The sequence below is a fragment of the Manacus candei genome, unplaced genomic scaffold (assembly GCF_025592945.1).
Source record: "Manacus candei isolate 608988 ecotype Guabito, Panama unplaced genomic scaffold, ASM2559294v1 h1tg000247l, whole genome shotgun sequence".
Classification (NCBI taxonomy): domain Eukaryota; kingdom Metazoa; phylum Chordata; class Aves; order Passeriformes; family Pipridae; genus Manacus; species Manacus candei.
In genome coordinates this window covers 135,379-153,997 of record NW_026138295.1, presented here as the reverse complement: position 1 = coordinate 153,997, position 18,619 = coordinate 135,379, and the positions used below count along the sequence as shown (strand labels likewise).

The following is an 18,619-nucleotide window of genomic DNA, read 5'->3' as shown; positions in this document are numbered from 1 at the left end:
CCTTGGTCACCTGCACTCGAGGTCCAGAGCCATCATATATGAACCCCACAGCTATCACACATCCAAAGCTGTTGTACCTGAACCCCAAAAGCCATCACACCTGAACCCCAGATCTATCACCTCTGAACCTCAGACCTATTGCACCTGAGGTCTGGAGCCATCACACCTGAACCCCAAAGCTGTTGTACCTGAACCCCAAAGCTGTCATACCCAAACCCCAGCTCTATCACACCTGAACCCCCGGCCCCAGAATGGCCACATGTCCATCTGAATGCAAAGTTTGACCATGTGGAGCCCAAAACTCCTCATCCTCAGGGCCAGGGATGCTGGTGAGCTGCTGCACAGAGGCACAGTTTGTTCTCAATTAATCACAGCAATCAGAGGTTCTCTGCCAGTCCAGCACCCCAGTTCAGAGCTGTGGCACTGGGACAGCAGCAAAGTCACCCAGCACTGAAGGGCAGCTGTGATGCCCCTCACTGCCAGAGCCAGGCTGGTGCTGGAAGTGTCTCAAGAGTCTTTAAATCACCCTCCTACGGTTAAGCTGGGCTGTGTGGGATGAGGCTGGGGATGTGTTTATTCCATCAACAAACAGATCTTGGTGTTAAACGTGAGCAGAGCTGTGCTGGAGGGAGATGCTGACTTCACAGGGCAGCCAAGCTGGGCTTTTTTAATTAACACAGGTCAGAGATCCGTCCTCGCCGCCAGCACCAAGAACTGCGGGGTCTCTGCCTCGCATCTGTGCTTCTGTAAAACCTCTCTGAGAAATTAAAGGACCAGGATCAGCTGCCAACCCCAGGGCTCTGACAGCACAGAAAAACCATCCCAGAGCCGATGGCACATCGGCTGCCCAGAGCAGGACAAAAAAACTGGGCCAACACACTGCAAAAGCCTCCGTTTCCTTGAGCTTGCAAAGTGTCAGCAGGATTTGCTCATTCCTTAAGGCAAGATTTAGCTGCTCGTTCACTGCAGAATATGACTGGTATGTACATACATGTGCTCAGATTTATGTCACATTTAGTCAGGATAAATTGCTTCAATAAATTCTACCCTTAAGAAGAGGCAGAACGAGGAGCTGATTGGATACCGGGAGCACATTCCCATCCCTCTTCCGGCAGCCACGGGACAGTATTTCACTGTTTTGATGATTTTTAGCATGTTGGACACAGCGAGGGGAGGAAGAAATGCAGATTACTGAGCACTCCAGAGCTCAGTCAGACACACCTGAGAGGCAGCTGCTGGCTCAGGGGAGTTGGAGAAGCATTTTCACCCAAACCAGACCGTCAGCCCCTCAGATCCCCCAGGACACGGCCACCCCTCACATCCCTTTCCATCACCTCCATCCCAATCCCCTGCTGCCCCCAGGATAAGGGCATCAAGTGGCAGGAGCATCAAACACTAACAAAAGGTGTAACACTGACCTTGGCCCTGAACCACAAGCCCAGGGGTGAAGTTCTGGACAAGGTTACAAGCAACGCCCAAGTGTGTCCAGTGACAGGATGATGTCACCTCTAAAATTAAAATATGTATTTTACCCACCTAAGCAGGTTCTCAGGGTAAGAGTTGGAGAGGGGAGAGACTGCAGGTACCCAGTGAAAGCCAGAACCTTCCCTTCCCTTCTCAGCAATTCACTTGCTGCCCATCAGAGCCTCTATTCATCACAAACCACCCAACTGGGACCCTGGGCTGGGATGAGCTGGTTTTGCTCACCTCAATTACCACAATTCCCACTTATTTCGAAGTTTAATCCTTCCTGCAGACACTGAAGCCAGCCCAGATGCTGCCATCCCCATGGTACATCAGTCCATAAACCCAAGTGGTCCCAAAGCATGTTAACTAACCCATTAAGAGAAAACAGAGCCTGTTATCCTGGTCTAGACAGACACCGGGGGGGAATATTTGAAGTCCCTTAAAAGGAATTAGACGTATTACATGCATCAACAACAGCAATCAAAGACCAGCCTTCCTGAACAGCACGTCCCCCAGGACACGTGCTGGCACCTCATGGAACCCATTTGAAAAACTTCAATTTGGAAACAGCTTGGGAAGAGCCAGGAGAAGCGGGATGACGTTTCCAAAGCCCACTTATGGAGCCTTTCCTCCAAGATGCTCCACATCCTTTAATTGCACTGTCTGAGCTTTACAGAGGAGTGTGTGCCCGTGGCTCTGGGAGGCATCAGCCTGGTGACAAGGAAAGGGACACAGTCAGACTCATAACTGTCTTTAGCTCTGCCACCCACAGCTCTTTTCACAGCCCTCACCACAGCCACCCCACAGCCGGGCCCTCGCACGCGTCGGGATGGGGTTGTGTGTTGGTGAAGCTTCCCCGGACCTGTTCCAGCTGAATTCCTGACAAGTAGCTGAGGCTGGAAGCAGCCTCAAGCCAGGATTTGTAAATCTTGAGTCATGTCTCTTCTGGTTTGCCAAAGTCACGAGTGACTGGCCCCTCAAAACAAACCCTTTTCCTTAAACCTCAGCGTGAAGACGGAAGAAGCTCCCGGCTCGTTCATTCTGCTGAACGTTGGGGATAGAGCTGGGCTGAAAAATGCTCTAAAAATAAGGCTCTATTGTTGTCCTTGCATGTGACTTGTCATTGCAGGAATGTTCATGCCCAACACTTGCATCTGGGCCTTGCAGGACAAGCTGAAATGCTCCAGATCCCAACATTTGGGAGGAGACAAAAACACTGTTCTGTGTTGAGGCTGCCAGCACAGATCCCTCCCAGCACAGATTCCTCCCCAGCAGGGATCTCTCCCAATGTGGATCCCTCCCCAGAACAGATCCCTCCCAACACAGATCCCTCCCAGCACGGATCTCTTCCCAGTACAGATCCCCCTCCATCACAGATCCCTCACTCCTATACCAGTACAAGCACATTTATGGCTTATGCCCATAAATCATGAGGATAAACTTTACATTAATATGACCACAAAATTAAAGCTGGGGGTTGCACCAGCTATGAAACAAAACCAGAAGAGCTGCAGAGCAACCTCCTAAAAATAGGCTTAAACAGAAGAGACACAAAAGCACGTTGCACGTTCAGCTGACAGAGTCTCTCTGCTAAGATTCCTCACCTGAGTGAGGAATGAGCTGCAAAATGAGTCAGAAGAAAGAAAACTGCTGAAGAGAGGGACATCAAGAGCAAGGCTGTCCCTAGGGAAGGGTGCAGTGAAAGGCTGTGAGCTTCCAGGAGGGGAGCAGGCACTGGCAGGGACCACCAAACCTCCCTGTGCAGGAGTTTCTGTAGTTCTTGTTCAGGTTCCAGTAAAGGCCTCGGGCTCCCATTGCTCCCTCACACCTGCAGCCTCCAAAAGGGCAAACCACTGCTGGAGCAAAAGGGACAATCTGGGCCATTTCAGCATTGATTTTGTAAGTGTGCCAAGAGTTCTGGTCCTGCTGGGAGCAGGGAGGGGGGAAAGGCAGACACACAGAATCACAGAATGTTCCCAGTTGGAAGGGACCCACAAGGATTATTGAGCCCAACTCTTAAGTGAATGGGGATCAAATCCCACACAAGGTAAATAACTGCTGGTGCCTGTGCTGGGATTGGTGCTGACTCCACATCCAGCACCCCAAAAAGGGTCCAGCAGGGGCTCCAGGCAGAGGGAGTTACCTGAGATGGGCAATGAGAGGAAAGCCAGGTTCAGTGCCTGTATCCCTGCAGGACACACACTGCACAGGGATTACAGCTGCTTTACTCTCCAAAACAAAAAGCTCCCTGCACAGTCACAAACCCCATCGCCCTCGGGCCTGCAGGAACAAGTCCAAGCAAAGGTGCAGCTGAAGGTGAGGTGTCTCTACCAACAGGCAGCACCACAAACCTGTTTGCAATCCTCCTGGGCTGTTAAATAGGGCAAAGAGTCCTCCAGAAGGGCAGAGGATCCAGGGAGGGTTGGGACTTAGGAGGAGAACTACAGCTGAACTACAGCTGTCAGGAGAACTGACAGTGGAAGCAAAGGCAGAACTGGAGAAGAAACAATGTCTTACCCATATATTTCCCCAAAAGAGAGAAAGTTTCATCACTGCCAGGGCCAGCCCGGGGTTCTGCTGCACCTCTGGCAGGTGAAGCTCATTTTCTCCTCAACTGAGTCATCGCTGCTCTTCTGCTTTTCACATCCAGTTTAATGCAAAAGGTAGAGCAGAGGCAGGAGTTAACTTCTGATGAGCCTGAGCTACATGGGATTAATTCTCAGAGACTAATGAGTCGCCAGGCCATCCCAGCTCCATCTGGGTAAGTTTGTTGAGCCCTGGGAGCCGTGCCAGGAGCTCTAACAACCAGAGCCGCAGCACAAACAAGCCCATTCAAACACAAATGGTGCTCGAGACACCAGCCCAGCCCCAAGGACAGGCAGTGCTGCTGCTGCTGCTGGGGAGAGCAGAGAAACTCACAATAAATGAGATTATTATGGATGGCTGCACCCGAATCTGGGCTGTAGAATCCTCTTCCTACAGGGGGATACACAAATCGCAGGCAGACCCTGTAATTGCCACTGGGAGCTGGAGGAGAGGCCGGTTGCAATCACAAACCAAACTGCTCTTTGGCGAGCAGGAGGGAGAGGAAGGCAGCCTGACAGCCATTTCCAGCCAAGGAGAAAGAAGGAAGCACGAGGCACTGCCCCAAGCTCTCCAAAATAGTACGAGATTTCCACTAAAATGCAAGGAAGGAAACACGTTGCTTTGAGGCCAGGCCAGGAAAGGCTCCTCGTTATTTTTCTGAGTGCAGTCATTAACAGCTCTGTGCCCCGAGCTTCCTGGCCCTCAGAACGATTCCACACTCTGGAGGGGTTGGGGCCAGCAGGGTCACCGAGGCAGCAGCACCCGGGGAACACCCAGAGGGGACCCCCATCCTTCCCCTGCCCTTGGCCAGGGTTTGGTGTTGGCATTCCTTGTCCCAGCCTGGGTTAACAGCCAGCACTGAAGCCATGACTGGGAGCACCATGATCCATCCTCAAGGAGGGGGGGTGGAAAACCAAGAGGTCAAGTTCTTCCTTAAAAAAAAAACAAGAAGAAAAGCTGCCTTCCCATGGAGGCTCCCCTGTGCAGGGTCAGCCCTGCCAGGCAGGGCTTGGGGCCCAACCTGCAAGAGCTGCTTTGTGCAGCCACTTTGGCACCTCATTTCCTCTGGGGAACCACTGCTGGCCCCCGGACTGAATTCTGATGCCAATCTAAATTCGGTGCCTGCAGGGACTCAGGCACAGGGCTCGTCCTGCCCCTCTGGGTGCCCAGAGCTCTCCCTGGCCCTCCCATCTGTGATACACCCAAAGAGATTGCGAAAGACTTTCAGTTTTGCAGGGAGAGGCCCTCGCTGAGCTCAGTGCAGAGGCACAGGCAGCTCTTAGGCCTAAACTCTGCCTTTCAAGTTATTTCGGGGTGTGAGGGAAGGAGGGAGAGTGTTTGCTTTGTAACCAAAAAGCTGCAAGAGCTTAAAATTGTCATCTGGGAAAGGAGGCCAAAAGCTGGCGCTATAAAACCTGCTTCGGAGGCAGAACACCCTTCTGCTTCATAAGCTTGATAAAGTAAACCCAACTGTATAAACTGGAATACTGGCACGGAATGTGCTTGAAGCAAATCCCCCACAGCCACACGGTATTTAACAAGTCGTTACAGTGAACCTCAGGAAAAGTGCCACCACTTACCCCGACCTTTTGGGGGTGTTCAGCACTGCTCAGGCTTGTAGAGGATCCCCTGTCCACAAGAGCATCCCCAAGCAGCTGGAACACGATGGCCTCAGTGGTGTCAAAGATGCACAAACCCCTCACTTCTCACCCTGGAAGCGCCTTGGAGCATCACCAGCCCTGTTAGAAGAATGACCTCTCCCACCAGACATATGTTTGGACCTAAAAGTGGCTCCAAAAGCCACTCTTCAGCTCGCCCAGGAGCAGATGAACTGCAGATTATTCCCATGTGCTTTGGGAGAAGGAAGCCACAGCCAGGACCCAGAGCTGCTCTCCTCCCCTCAGTGTGAAAGACGGGACAGGGAGGCATTGTCAGAGTCCTGTCAAACGTAAACCAAACTCCAGCCAGCGGGATAACGCGGGCCCCAGACCGGCACATCAGCCTTCAGAGCCTTCGCCCAGACAGAAAAGCTTAAAGCACTTAAAGCAACAAACCCCCTCGGCTGGGAGCTCCAGCCAGCCCACAGGGCTTTTCCCAGCACAATTCCCACCAGTCCTCCCAAGGACACCAATCACCCAACGCTCTTAGTTCACCACGACAAAGTGTCACTCGCTGACGCTGCCTCCAGGGTCGGGATAAAAGTGTTAGAGAGGCTCCATGTCCAGGAGCCTCCTTGCCTGGCCACCCTCCAGGTCAGATCTGGCCTGGCCTCTGCCTTCAGGGAGAGGTGTCAGAGAATGTCCCATGTCACCTCAGCTCAGCCACAGGTCTGCCCAGACACCACAAAGGGCAGAACAACAGGGTTTCATCACTGTGGTGAAAAAAGCAAACAAGACCCAGAAGCTCAGGTGATCTGGAACTGCCCTCAGGAGGTCCCTCTGCTCACTCCCACTGAGCTGAGGACCCTGGTTTTCCAGTGCCTGGTGAGCACCTCTGGGGTTTGGGGGTCAGGTCTCACCACAAACAGCATCCCCTGGTCCCCCTTCTACGGGCAGAGTCCCCAGAGAGCAGCAGCTCCTGCTCTTCAAATCCTGACTTTAACTCATCCTTGCCAAACATCACCAAAGCAGCCATAGCTTGGCAACCCACATGCCTGAGAGCCCCCAGCTCAGAGCCAAAGAGCAGATTTCCAACACCAAAAGGTGTTTGTCCGACAGGCTTCGAAGCCTTGGATGAACACGAGACAAAACCCAACATAAACCAGCAAGTCAGCAACTTCCCTGGGCAAGAAGATGGAGAAAGACCATCTCTAAATCATCCTCTCATGACCAAGTCATGTTTCCCTCCTGGTTTCTGGAGGGAAGACAGACTCTGCAGGATGTCCCTAACGTTGCTTTACACTAAGAGACAAGGGAGAGACCAAACTGCAAGACCCCCAGAGCAGGACTCGCTGGGAGCACCTGGACAGGGTGTTTGGTTTGATCCCATCAAACACAGCGTCCACCTCAACACTGCCACGAGCAGCACGGCCCCAAGCACTGCTTGTGGCCATATGGTTGCTCCAGGACCTTCTCCAGAACAGGAAGAACTACATAGGAAGTCCCTGAGCCCTCCACTGAGGTCAGAAAAGCCACCACTGAGCCTGGGTCTTCAGACCCAGAGGTCCATCTGTCCCCAGGGTGACAATGGGCGGGAGCACATCCCATCCCACTCCAGCCAAGGAACACGGTATGAGCTTCCCCATGAGCTCAAGCAAAAGCTCTTCCTTCTTCCTACACACCTCAACTGAACCTGGCAGCCCAGTGAACAGCTATTCCAAAGGCAGAATCCCAGACACAGGCAGGCAGCCCCTGGATCTCGGCACTACGGCTCTCGGGTCGCCTCGTGTGTCTTCATTAACAGTGATCCATCTTCAGCCCTGCTCTCCCTCCCAGCAGGGACAGCAGCAGTGCCAGAGATCTACTACAGGAGAGAGAAATAATTCAGGTTTAAGGAAGGAAGGAAAAGCCTCCGAGACCCACTGTTCCTTCCCGAGCCGAGATAATTACAAGAAAGCCACGACAAGCCTTGGAGGACGCAGTATTTTACCTAGGAAATGCCTGAGTGACCTAGAAACTGGAGTCCCATTTCCTGAAATTATTTCACCACTTCAGAGCCCTTGTTTCAATGAAAGCAAGGGGAAAAAAAATAAAAAGCTGCTGAAAATGAAACATAAGAGCCCAGGTCAAGCTGGAACATATTTTTCCCCGCAATGTGTGTGAATGGTTTGAAGGGAAGAGCAAAGGAACGGGAGAGTGAGAACCTACGGATAAAACTCCTGCCCATGAATTAAAACAGCTGAACCAGCAGCAGCAGGATGGGGCCAGGAAGGCACTGTGCTCCTCTGCTCATAAAGGAAAAATATCCTGTCCCACCTGTTATTATTCCATCCCACCTGGGCACTTTGCTTTATTCAGCATTCAGAGGCGCACACGCTTCACGTCGCCATGATTTGATACATGAGCCCTAAAATCAGAGGGGAGCAAGAAATATTCCAAACAGAAGCAATGTGTAGAAAGCTGGGGCATTACAGTGAGTTGTTTAAGTGTTTTGGGGGTGAACAGAGGCGTGATTTCCTAGGTAGGAGTTCTCCATAACTCAGAGGTGAGACCTCACGTGGGGCAGGACGCGGCGTCCTAAACGGGCTCCTACACACGGGGGGCTTTGCAGGCACTGGAAACGGGGACCTGCCAAAAAGCAACGCCATGAAGCACCTCAGGAACAAATCCCACATCCCAAACAGGATCTTCTCCCTTCTCCACACGGAATAAAACCCCATTTTTAACCCTTCTGTCCCTATGGAATCTCCTTGGGGATGTCTCCGTGGGGCTGGGAAAGCACCAAGTCCCAGACCCAAAACTCTCCAAACCCTCCATCTGCAACTTTTGAGGGAAAAACCCTCGAGATCTGCAGAAGAACCATTTTCTTGATGTTGGAAAAGGTCTCCAGGATCACAGAATTCAAGGAAAACCTCCCAGGAAAGACATGGCAGCCGGAGCTTTCCCATGGGAGCATCCACAGGGAAAGACAGCACAGAATTAGTGAAAAATAGTCATAAAACCCTCAAACCCCTGAAAATATCCAGCGGGACACTGAGGCTGATCCATCAAGTGGTTGGTGGGGAATTTTGAGGCCAGTTTTCCAAGTCTTCCTCCCATCCCAAGCTGCTGGTTTGGCAGCTCCAGCTCCTGAGACCCCCGAAATCCCACCCTCAAGAACCCCTGGGGGGGGCAACGACACCATGAAGCACCTCAGGAAACAAAGCAGTGTGGGTTGGGAAGATGGGAGATATCCACACCGAGGGCCAACATCCCTTGGGAACTTCTCAGCACCTCCACCAGACGAGGCACTTGCTCATTAAACCACTGCCACACTCGGGACCATGACTGAGGATCCGGATGCTGAGCAGTGCTGGGCTCTGACACAAACTCCAGGGAGGTGACAGTGAGCTCTGCCATACAAAGACTCCAAAATCTGACTGAGGTTGTAGATAAACCTCCCCAGCCCTGTTTTGACACTATCAGTGTGCCCCATCCTGCCGGATGCTCTGCTGTGTCACATTTTTGGGGTCCAGTGGTGCATCCCGGGAGCTCCAGTGACAATCTCACTCCGGATCTCGCCTCCCTCTGCTCCTCATCTATTTTACCAACGCTCAAAAAAAAAAAAAAAGGAAATATTCCTACTACTGGAAGAGCAGAACAGGCAGCAAGTGGCTGCCAGACCAGCCTGCAGATCCCACTGCAACGGGAACGACACAGGGGGGACCTCACATTAATTACATTAATTGGCAAAGCTTTCCCTCCCCACACACAGCTTCCTTCAGCTTCACCAGCCGAAGCTCAGCCTCACTTTCCAAAACTCCAAGGCTCTGCAGCACCTCCAGCCATGGACACGACCAGCCAGACCTCTGGAAACAATCGATTTTAAGTAATTGCAACCATTAATTGCTTAGCGATTAAAGATCTGCTGCCTTTGCCTCAGCAGACTCAGCACCGACAAGAGGCTTTGGGCAGCCACCCAAAAAGCCACGTTCTGCTCCAAGTGTGCTCTCCTCCCTCTGGAAGCAGTTAAAGGGGATAAGGCAGCTCGGTGACACAGGTATAAATACACTCACTTTCCCCGGCGCTGCCAAGGCCGTAACACGCCGAGGGCTGTGAACGGCGGCTTTTGGAGTAGGATTGTTATTCCAAACAGTGCCGAAGGTATTCGGAGCGAGGGCTCTGCCAGCCAGGGCTGGAAAACGTTCTCCACAAGCACAAAACCCCCAGCTGTGCAGAGTTCTGCTCCCTGCAGCACCACGGGCGTCCCAAAGGCAGGGAAGGGGCGAACTCCGAACCACGGAGCGGTTTGGGATGGAAGGGACCTCGCAGACCCCCTCACTCCAAGTTTCACTCTGCTCTGGACTCCAGCCACAACTTGCATCTCACACTGAAGGAGCTCAAATGTCTTTTTTTTGGGAGAAGGGGAGGAAAAAGTCTGAATACTCGCTGCTTTTAGGGTTTTTTGGCAGCCTTGCCCACAAAGGGAGCTCAGAGCTCCGTGGAGAAACCCCGGCGTGGGCAGCAGCTGGCAGGGCGGCTTTGTTTGTCCATGAACCAGCTCCCCTCGGCTGGCACAGTGGCTCCAGCACTGCTGAGATCCCTCACACAGGGTGGGACAGCCAGTGGCATTCCAGACTCCCCGGGGCCAGCTCGCTCCTGCAGTGGGAGCGGCAGTGCCGTTCCCAGTCCCTGCGCTGCTCCCTGGGAGCCACACGCACTGCTTCGGGTGGAAAACCTCAAGAAACGGCTGCTCTCACTTGGGAGCTCCACTCTGCACCTGTCCTGGGGTCCCTGCTCACCTCCTGCAGCAAAAAGGACACTTGGGGCTCAGGGAATTCACCTCCCTCCCCCCAGCTCAGAGCTCAGAGGGAGAGCAAAAAAAACCCCCACAATAAACCTGGGCTTAGCCAGGGTGAAGCCTCTCTGTGCTGGGGCTGAGGAGAGCCCCAAATTCCCGGTGTTCCAAACCCAAGGGTCCCACTCCACAAAGGCACGGGAGGACTGACTCTGCCCCAGGTGTACAGGAGGGGGAAAAAGCAAAGGAGCCTCCTGGAATTCCAAGCAGGAAACTGAACTTCAGAGAAGAAATTAAGCCAAACTCTGCACAAGCCAAGACTAATTGCAGCAAAACGCACCACAAATACCAGCTCTGGAGAGGGAGAAAAACCCCAGCACGAACATCAACCAGTGGCTTGGAGAGGAACCTCTGTGGGCACCTCCACGGCTGGACAGTGGGAATGGGCAGTGGGAGCAGACACTGGAAATGTTGGTGCTCTCCAAGGCATGTCCTACAGCTCATCTGGGAGCTGAAGTTTAGTCTCTCTAAGCAGATTCCCACACACCTCAAGCCCAAACAGGAACCATTTCTGGCTCCCCAGGAAAACCCAGGCCGCTGGCTCAGCCCACCCCACTCACCCATGGTGCTCCCAGTCCCCTGGAGCCAAAACTGTGAAACCAGATCACTTGAAATGGGGCAAAAATCATGAATGAATTACAGGAAGCAACAGGTCCCCAGTCCTGAAGGTCTGTCACAAAAAGGTTATTTTCTCCCAGCATTTCCTCTCTGACTGCAGCACAGTTTGGAGCTGCATGACCAGGGGAAAAGCAGTTTTGGAAATCTGGCCTCGATTCTCAGTGCCAGGAACGTGAAAACAAACAAACAAACAAACAAACAAAAAAAAACCAAGAAGGAAAAAAAAAAAGTCCCCAAGAAAGTCCAGAGGATAAATAAACCCAAACAGACACGCAGCAGCACCACATGTGATGCAGCAGAAAACGAGTCCAAAGCCAAATCCAAGCCAGAGATGTTTTGCTAACACACAAACCACACTGTGGGTGCAGAGCCTGTTGTGCTGAGCCCTTCCAAACACAGTTCCACGTGTCCCCACTGTCCCCCCTCAGCACAGCTCCTGTTCCTCTGGCTGCCTCATCCCTGGAACTGGGCTTCCAGGAGCATGGAAGGAGCATTTGCTTTCTTAGAAGGGTCTGGGTTGGAAGGAACCTTAAAGGTCATGTGGGTCCAACCCCAAAGCCTCCCAGCCACCCCCCGCCCACCCGCCTGTGCTTCCTCTCTCCAACTTCCCCATCTCCCAAAACGGGAGAGGGAGATTCCCTGCCCGCCTCATGCCACATCCCCAAACCCCCTTTTATCCATCCTGAGAGTGTCCTCCTCACCCAGTGTCTTCTCTGGCAGGGCTCTGAGGGGTTTTGGAAGAGATGGGAATAAAGACGTGACTGAGAAGTTGGGATTTTTTTGAAGCCACGTCCTTTTATTTTGGCCACCTCCCTCCAGAGCTCCCAGCCGTGCCACAGGGATCCCAACTGTGCCACAGGGATTGCAGAGTGCTTCCACAGGGACTCAGAACTGCCACAGTCAACCAGCTCAGAGAGGAACCTGCACCTGCCAAGGTGGGCTCAGCAAGGCCTGTTCACCTCACACCTTCAGCTCACAGCGAATAAACCAAGCCAGAGCACTAAAGGAGCCCTGGGAAATGCTGGAGAAGGCTGGAAAACAAGGAACCTTGAGAAAGTAGAAATATGAGGAAGAACAAGTAGGAATTCCTGTCAGAAACAGCCCTCACCAGGGCAGAGCCAAGTCAGAGTGAAAGAGGAATTGCGAGAGGGAGGTTTAACACATTCCCAAAGTTTGTGTTCAGCTCTTCCTTCTCCTCATCTGAGGGGAGGGAGGGAAGATCCCGGTCTCCAGCGCTCTGATGCAAACCACGTCCAGCTCCGAGCTGTTCGGTGTCAGAAGGATATTGGCAAATTGGAAGGGATTCAGGAAAACATGGATAACAGCTGGAGGGATTGATTTCCAAGGAGAGATTAAACTATCTGGACGCGCAGCTTGGCGGAGCAGGAGGAGGGTGGACACGATCCCTGTGGACAGTTCCTCGCCAGGCAAGTGCCAGGGAGCAGGGGAAGGGTCCGGTGTCCCACAGCCCGAGATCACCAAGGGCTGGCACCCAACTACAGAAATCCAGGGCTGTGTGGTCTCCCAGCTCCTCAATTCCCAACCAACTTCCAGCATCAGGAATAAAACCCTCTGCTGAGAGAAGCCCTTCGTTACCAACCTGGCGGGTTGAGTTCACCCCCCACCTGCTGGTGGGTCTCCCGAGCCTCCATCACTTCAGCCCCGTGGAGCATTTGGAGTTGGCAGCAGGACTCCCCCCCTCCTGCCACAGGAGGTTGAATGTGAGCTCTGGCTTTAAGGAAATGAGGATGTCAACCATCCTCGTTTTCCAAACAGGAATTTGGCTGCTCAACCCACCTCCCACACCTTCTCCTCCGCATTTAAACACTGGAGTTATTCTTAGTCTCCGCTGAGAAAACCCCAACGTAAAAACCCGTCCAACCAAGCCAGTGGTTGGAATGGCTGTGGATTCCTCCCTGGTGTTTTAGGGAGAACTAGAGAAGCCCTCTGGACCATCCCTGGGGGAAGAAAATCCCTGCCCAACAGGCACAGTGGAATGGGAAGTTCACTGCAGTTGGTGACACTTTTAAGTTGAACCAGAGCATCCTTAGAGGGACCTGAGCAGGGAAAGGGGTGACACCTCCACAGGGACGAGGGACTCAGGGAAGAGGCGACAAAGGAAGGGGCAGAAAGAGCAAAAGGGGGTGAGCTGAGCAAGGAACAAGAGTTTGTGGGGTCTCACAGGGGTTGTCTCACACCTGAGCCAGCCCATCCCTTCCTGAGGGGCTCCAAACCAGCGCTCCCAGCAGTGGGAAGTGACAGCTCCGAGCTGGAGCTGCTGAGAGGCGACAGATCCCATGGTGCCAGGTGAGCAGGGGCAGGAGAACCCTCCCCAGTTCCACCAGCTCACGGGAGTCAGAGCCCCCAAAGCCACCCAGGGGGAATTAACCCCTGGCTCTGACTTCAGAAGAAAATTACTGAAACTCTCCAGTTGCTGCTGTTTGCATGTTTCTGCTGCTTCCTTCACTCACTGGGAGGGAGTCACCGACCCCCCAGAACCTGAGAGCCCCCCACCTCACCCCCATCCTCACGGGCACCTCCAACCCCTCCACATCCATTCCACACCTGCTTCCCACACTGAGCCCCCCACACATGGCTCTGGATGCCCCCCCAGCTGCCCCAGAGGAGTCACGGGCCACCACACTGCGCCCAGACACCTCCTCACCCCAGAGGACCGAGTCCAACCGGAGGGGCTCCCCCAGGACCCCCCCCAAGGCTCCTCCAACCCCCCAAGGTCCTGTATCTCCCACCCCCAAGGACACCTCATGTCTCTCCAGGGCCCCCCAGGCCCTGCACACCGAAGGGTCTCCCATATCCAAAGACATCCCCCCCATTCCCTCTCAGCTTCCAAAGCGCCCCCATCTCCTCCCAGACCCTCAAGACCCCCCAGTACCTCTCCAGGGCTCACTCCCACGATCCCCAAGACCCCTCTCCCTTTAAAGCCCCCTCACATTTGCAACTCCCCCCTCGTTACCCCTATTCGCAACCCCTCATATTCCCCAGGGACCCCCACAAACCCTGAGACATTCCCCCCCAAGCCCCCCAAAAGCCCCCCTAGCCTCCCAATTCCGCGGTTCCCCTGCCGAAGCCCCCAGCCCTGAGCCCCCTCCAGACGCCCCCAATGCCGCTGACACCCCCAGACCCCCCCCAGACCCCCAATTCCGGGGTCCCCGCCGGGGCCCCCCGCACTCCCCCCGGCCCCGCCCGGGCCCCTCGCTGCCCCTCGGCCCCGCCCTGGGGGGCGGGGCATGACCGCCATTGGCCGCCGCGTCCGCCGCTCGTGAGCTGCGCGCGATCCGATTGGCCGAGGCACGCTGTCAGTCAGCGCAAGGGGGCGGGGCGGGCGGAGCCGCTGCCGCACGAAAACTCGGGGAGAGTTGTGGGGGGGAGGGGCCGGCCGGGGGTCCCACCGCCCCCCGGGGCTCCCCGGGGCTCCCCCCGCCACTGCCGCCACCGCCGCCACCCCGGAGCGGCCCCGCCGCCGCCGCCCCCGGTGCCGCCGTTACCTGAGGGAGCCGGGGCCGGGGCCTCGCGCTGGCGCCGCTCGCGCTGGGGCTCGCACCGCCCCCCCCCGCCGCGCCCCCCCCTGCGCCCCGCCCCGCGCGCGAGGCTCTCGCGAGACCCGCGGGGAGGTAACGGCGCCGCGGCCAATGGGAGGCCTCGGGGGCGGGGCCTCGCCGCGGAGGGGCGGAGACTGTCATGCTCAGTGGGCGTGGTCAATGAGAGGACCCGCCCAGAAAGTCCCGCCGTCCTGCGGGGACCGTGACACGTGGGGACCGGGGGACACCGAGGGACACCGCGACCCCCGGGACACCCCGAGCCCTGACACGGCCGGGACCGGCCCCCCAGCACACGGGGACACCCCAAACCCCAGACACGGCCAGTAACGGCTCCCCAGGACACCCCAAAACCGTCCGGTAACGGCTCCCAGGGCCACCTCGAACCCCGGACACGTCCGGTAACGGCTCCCAGGGACACCCCAAATCCCGCACACGGTCAGGAACGGACCCCTGGGATACCCAGGGACACCCCAACCCCTTCTCCTGGCTCCAGGCTGCCAGACACACAGTCCCGGTTGAGGTGTCCCCACAGGTGGGATGTCCCTGCAGGGATGGACAGAGGTGACAGCCCGGGAGAGCAGTGATGTTCCCTGTCCCCTGAGGGCTCCGGGTTGCACTGGGGCTCAGCCCCAGGCACCTGGGGGGACAAAGCCAGCCCAGTGCCAGCTGCACCAAGTGACACCAGACAGGGACACCAAGGAGACACGAGGAGCTGAGAGACCGTCATCAAACCGTCTTTATTCCCTGCCCGGCCGTGGCAGGGCTGGGTCCCCCCCCTGCCCCCCGACACTCCCAGCTGGGCGGGAGGCCGGGCACAGAGGGACGTCACCGTCACCACTGCCACCTCCCACCCCGTCACATGGCGAAGAGGATGAGGAAGGCCACCATGAGGCAGAAGAGCCCCATGGCCTCGGAGAGGGCGAAGCCCAGGATGGCGTAGGAGAAGAGCTGCTGCTTGAGCGAGGGGTTCCTGCAGGGAGGGGAGGAGCGGGGGGAGGTCAGGGGGGCACCAGGACCCCCTGGCCGCCCTCCCATTCCCCCCGGAGCCCCCTGACCTGGCGTAGCCGATGATGAGGCTCCCGAACACGGTGCCGATGCCGGCGCCGGACCCGGCCACGCCCACGGTGGCAGCGCCAGCCCCAATGAACTTGGCGGCCGTGTCGATGTCCCGGTGGGCAGCACTCGTCCGGAGGGTCCGGGGGGCTCCCACCCGTGCCTGGGGGTGGGAGGGGGGACAGGGTGAGCTTAGCCTCACCCCAGCCCCCTCCCGGGCCTCGGTTTCCCCCCGGGGAGCCCCAGAGAGGGAGGGAGTCATAGTCACTCCCCTGTGCCCTTCCCAGGGCACTGAGCACCCCCAGACCCTCCCCATGTACAAAGAGAGGGTGGGGGGCACAGGCACCTCCCTGTGCTTTCCCAGGGCACTGAGCACCCCCAGAACCTCCCCACGTACCCAGAGAGGGTGGGGGGCACAGCCACCTCCCTGTACTTTCCCAGGGCACTGAGCACCCCCAGCCACCCCCATGCCCCCCAGCCCAGGTGTGTTACCTGCTCTGGCCGGGCCTCGGGGCTGCTCAGCACCACAGATGAGAGGGGCTGGCCCAGCACCCTCGAGCTCCTCCTCACCTGCAGGGCACACACATTCCTCAGGTTTTGGGGGGGACCCCCACCCTGCACCCCCCAGGGCACTAAAAACACCCAGGGGTTCCCCCCACACCGAGGCCACCGCTGCCACTTCTGGTACCCCCTGAAAACGCTCAGCCCCTTGGCAGCACCCAGATGGGGGGGAGGTGTCCTGGCACCCACCACTTCAGGGGACCCCCCGAGCCCCCCTCAGCTGCCAGGACCCAGCCTGGGCATGTCACTGCCAGCACCGTGTCCCCCTCAGTGACCTCAAGGGGTGGCAAAGGACCTGTCACCCAAGTGGCCAAGACCCTGGGCACTGCTCACCTGCCAGGGCTCAAACCTGCACAGATTGTCCCCAAAAACCTCCCTGTGTCCCCAGGAGGGGGGGAGGTCACACATCACCCAGCAAAGGGGTCATACATCACCCAGCCCCCCCCCCCAGAGGGAGGGGGAGGGGCTGTCACTACTCACGAGCGCGGGAGCTGAGACGAACTTTGCACAGGTGAACATGGCGAGGGCACGGGGGGCACGTGTGGGGCACGGCTGGAGGGATGGACACACGTGGGACACGGCTGGAAGGGACACACGTGAGGCTGGAGGGGACACAGGAATCGGGGGTCTGGCCCCAGGGGTGACCCCTCGGGCCAGGGGGTCACACAGGGCACACACAGTGACGGGGGGGGAGGAGAAGTGTCACTGTCACCCAAGTGACAGCTCCCAGCAGCGGCACCGTGGTGGCTGTTTGGGGACAGGGATTCGGGAGTTGCTCCGTTGCAAGTCTTGGGGGTGTCACTCCCTGTGGAGGGGAGAGGACAGGAGCTCCCGAGCAGACCCTGGTCACCCCCCAGCCAGGAGGGTCCTGGGCACAGCCAGAGAGTGGGGGCCTTGGGGAGCACGGCCTGGGGACCCCCAGCCCTGGCAGGGGACGTGGGGATCGGGGAAGGAACGACCCCCAAACACAGGGTCCCCCAAAGCTCAGCGGGTGAGGGACTGCCCCAGCCGGCTCCTTTTGGGGAGGGGGGGCCGGCCCTGTCCCCACCCACAGTGTGGGGGCTCTATTTGCCTCCCGTCCCGAAGGGCTCCGGACTCCCCTTGCAGCCCCGCCCGGGGTCTGTCCCCCTCAAGGGCTCTATCCCCTCCAATCCTCCCTGTCCCATCTCCATGACTCCCTTCCCCCCCCAGCCTCTCCCTGTCTCTCCCAGCCCTCCCCGTCCTCCCCGTTCCCTCCCGTTCCCTCCCGGTCTCTCCCCTCACCGGGCTTCGCCGGGCAGGTCGCGGCGTTTCCCCGTGCGCAGGCGCGGCCGGAAGTGACGCAGGGAGGCCACGGGTGCCGCTGCAGCGCCCCCTGCTGGCCGGGAGGACACAGAGCGGGCAGGGGGCGGGGCCGGGGGCGGGGCGAAGCCGCCTGCGCCCCCTGGCGGGAAAGAGAGGGGGAATAAGGGGGTGTGTACATGTGTGTTCATATGTGTGTTCATGTGTGTGAGTGTGTGTGCACGCGTGTGAATGGGTGTGTTCACATGTGTTTGTGTGTGTGTTCACGTGTGTTCGTGTGTGTGTTCGCGTGTGTGTTCATGTGTGTTTGTGTGCGTTCATGTGTGTGTACGCGTTTGTGTGTGTACGTTTGTGTGTGTGTGTGTGTTCACGTGTGTCTGTCCCTCCTGTCCCCAAATCCTCCATCCCCCCAGTCCCCTCATTCCTCCCGAGCCCCCCATGCTCCCCAACCCCTCAACCCCCCAATCCCCTCATCCCCCCTGAACCCCTCAGACCCCAAACCCCTCCTGCAGCCCCCCCGCGCCCCTCCAGCTCCCCGCACCCCCCTCTCCTCCATCTTTCACACACACACACACACCCTTCCCTTCTCCTTTGCCGTTTTTCCCTCTCGTTTTCCCATGTTATTGTTTTATTCCCGGTTTCAGCCGCGGCTCCATTTGCTGCCGTTTTCCTGAACGGCTCAAATTAAAACCCAACTTTCTGTGCGCCGAGCGGGGGGGTCGGAGAGCCCCCCCTCATTACCCCCTCCCTTCTCGGTGTCCCCCCCCCGCGGTCGCTGATGGGTTTAATGTCCCCGTAATGGCTTTGACCTTGCGATTAATGGTGGGATCGGCGAAGCCGCCGCGGCGTGACGGGGGCTCGGGGGGTGGGGGGGCACGGGGGGGTCCCTCACTTTTTAAGGGGGGGCTGGATTCGGGTGAGGTTGGGGAAACTGAGGCGCGAATGGGGCACGGTGAGGACTGATATGAATTTGGGGCGTGGGAAGGTGATGGGGGGGCTGGGAGTGGGATTGGGGGTACGGGAGGGGTGTTGGGGGTTTCAAGGTGGGGGGGACACAC

The 18,619-nt window shown here is 57.1% G+C and overlaps 2 protein-coding genes across 4 annotated transcripts in view; both read right to left on the bottom strand.

Annotated features, from left to right (window-relative positions):
* Positions 1-14,800, bottom strand: part of LOC127464627 (cyclic AMP-dependent transcription factor ATF-7) — a 60,496-nt gene extending 45,696 nt beyond the window's left edge. The window contains exon 1 of the mRNA XM_051775044.1: positions 14,613-14,800. The gene's annotated coding sequence lies outside the window, so the exon portion shown is untranslated. The remainder of the gene's footprint in view (positions 1-14,612) is intronic.
* The window catches only part of ATP5MC2 (ATP synthase membrane subunit c locus 2), a 44,302-nt gene extending 26,698 nt beyond the window's left edge, over positions 1-17,604 (bottom strand). For 2 of the 3 annotated variants that reach the window (XM_051775042.1, XM_051775043.1), the window contains exons 1-4: positions 16,761-17,156; positions 16,212-16,289; positions 15,722-15,882; positions 15,496-15,636 (exon numbers count right to left, since the gene is read on the bottom strand). In XM_051775042.1, the coding sequence (XP_051631002.1) occupies positions 15,522-15,636; positions 15,722-15,882; positions 16,212-16,289; positions 16,761-16,799 (393 nt within the window). In that variant the 5' untranslated portion in view covers positions 16,800-17,156 and the 3' untranslated portion in view covers positions 15,496-15,521. Of the gene's footprint in view, positions 1-15,384; positions 15,637-15,721; positions 15,883-16,211; positions 16,290-16,760; positions 17,157-17,543 lie in introns of those variants that run through there. The other variant, XM_051775041.1, reaches the window with a different exon arrangement.
* Positions 17,605-18,619: the final 1,015 nt, after the last annotated feature.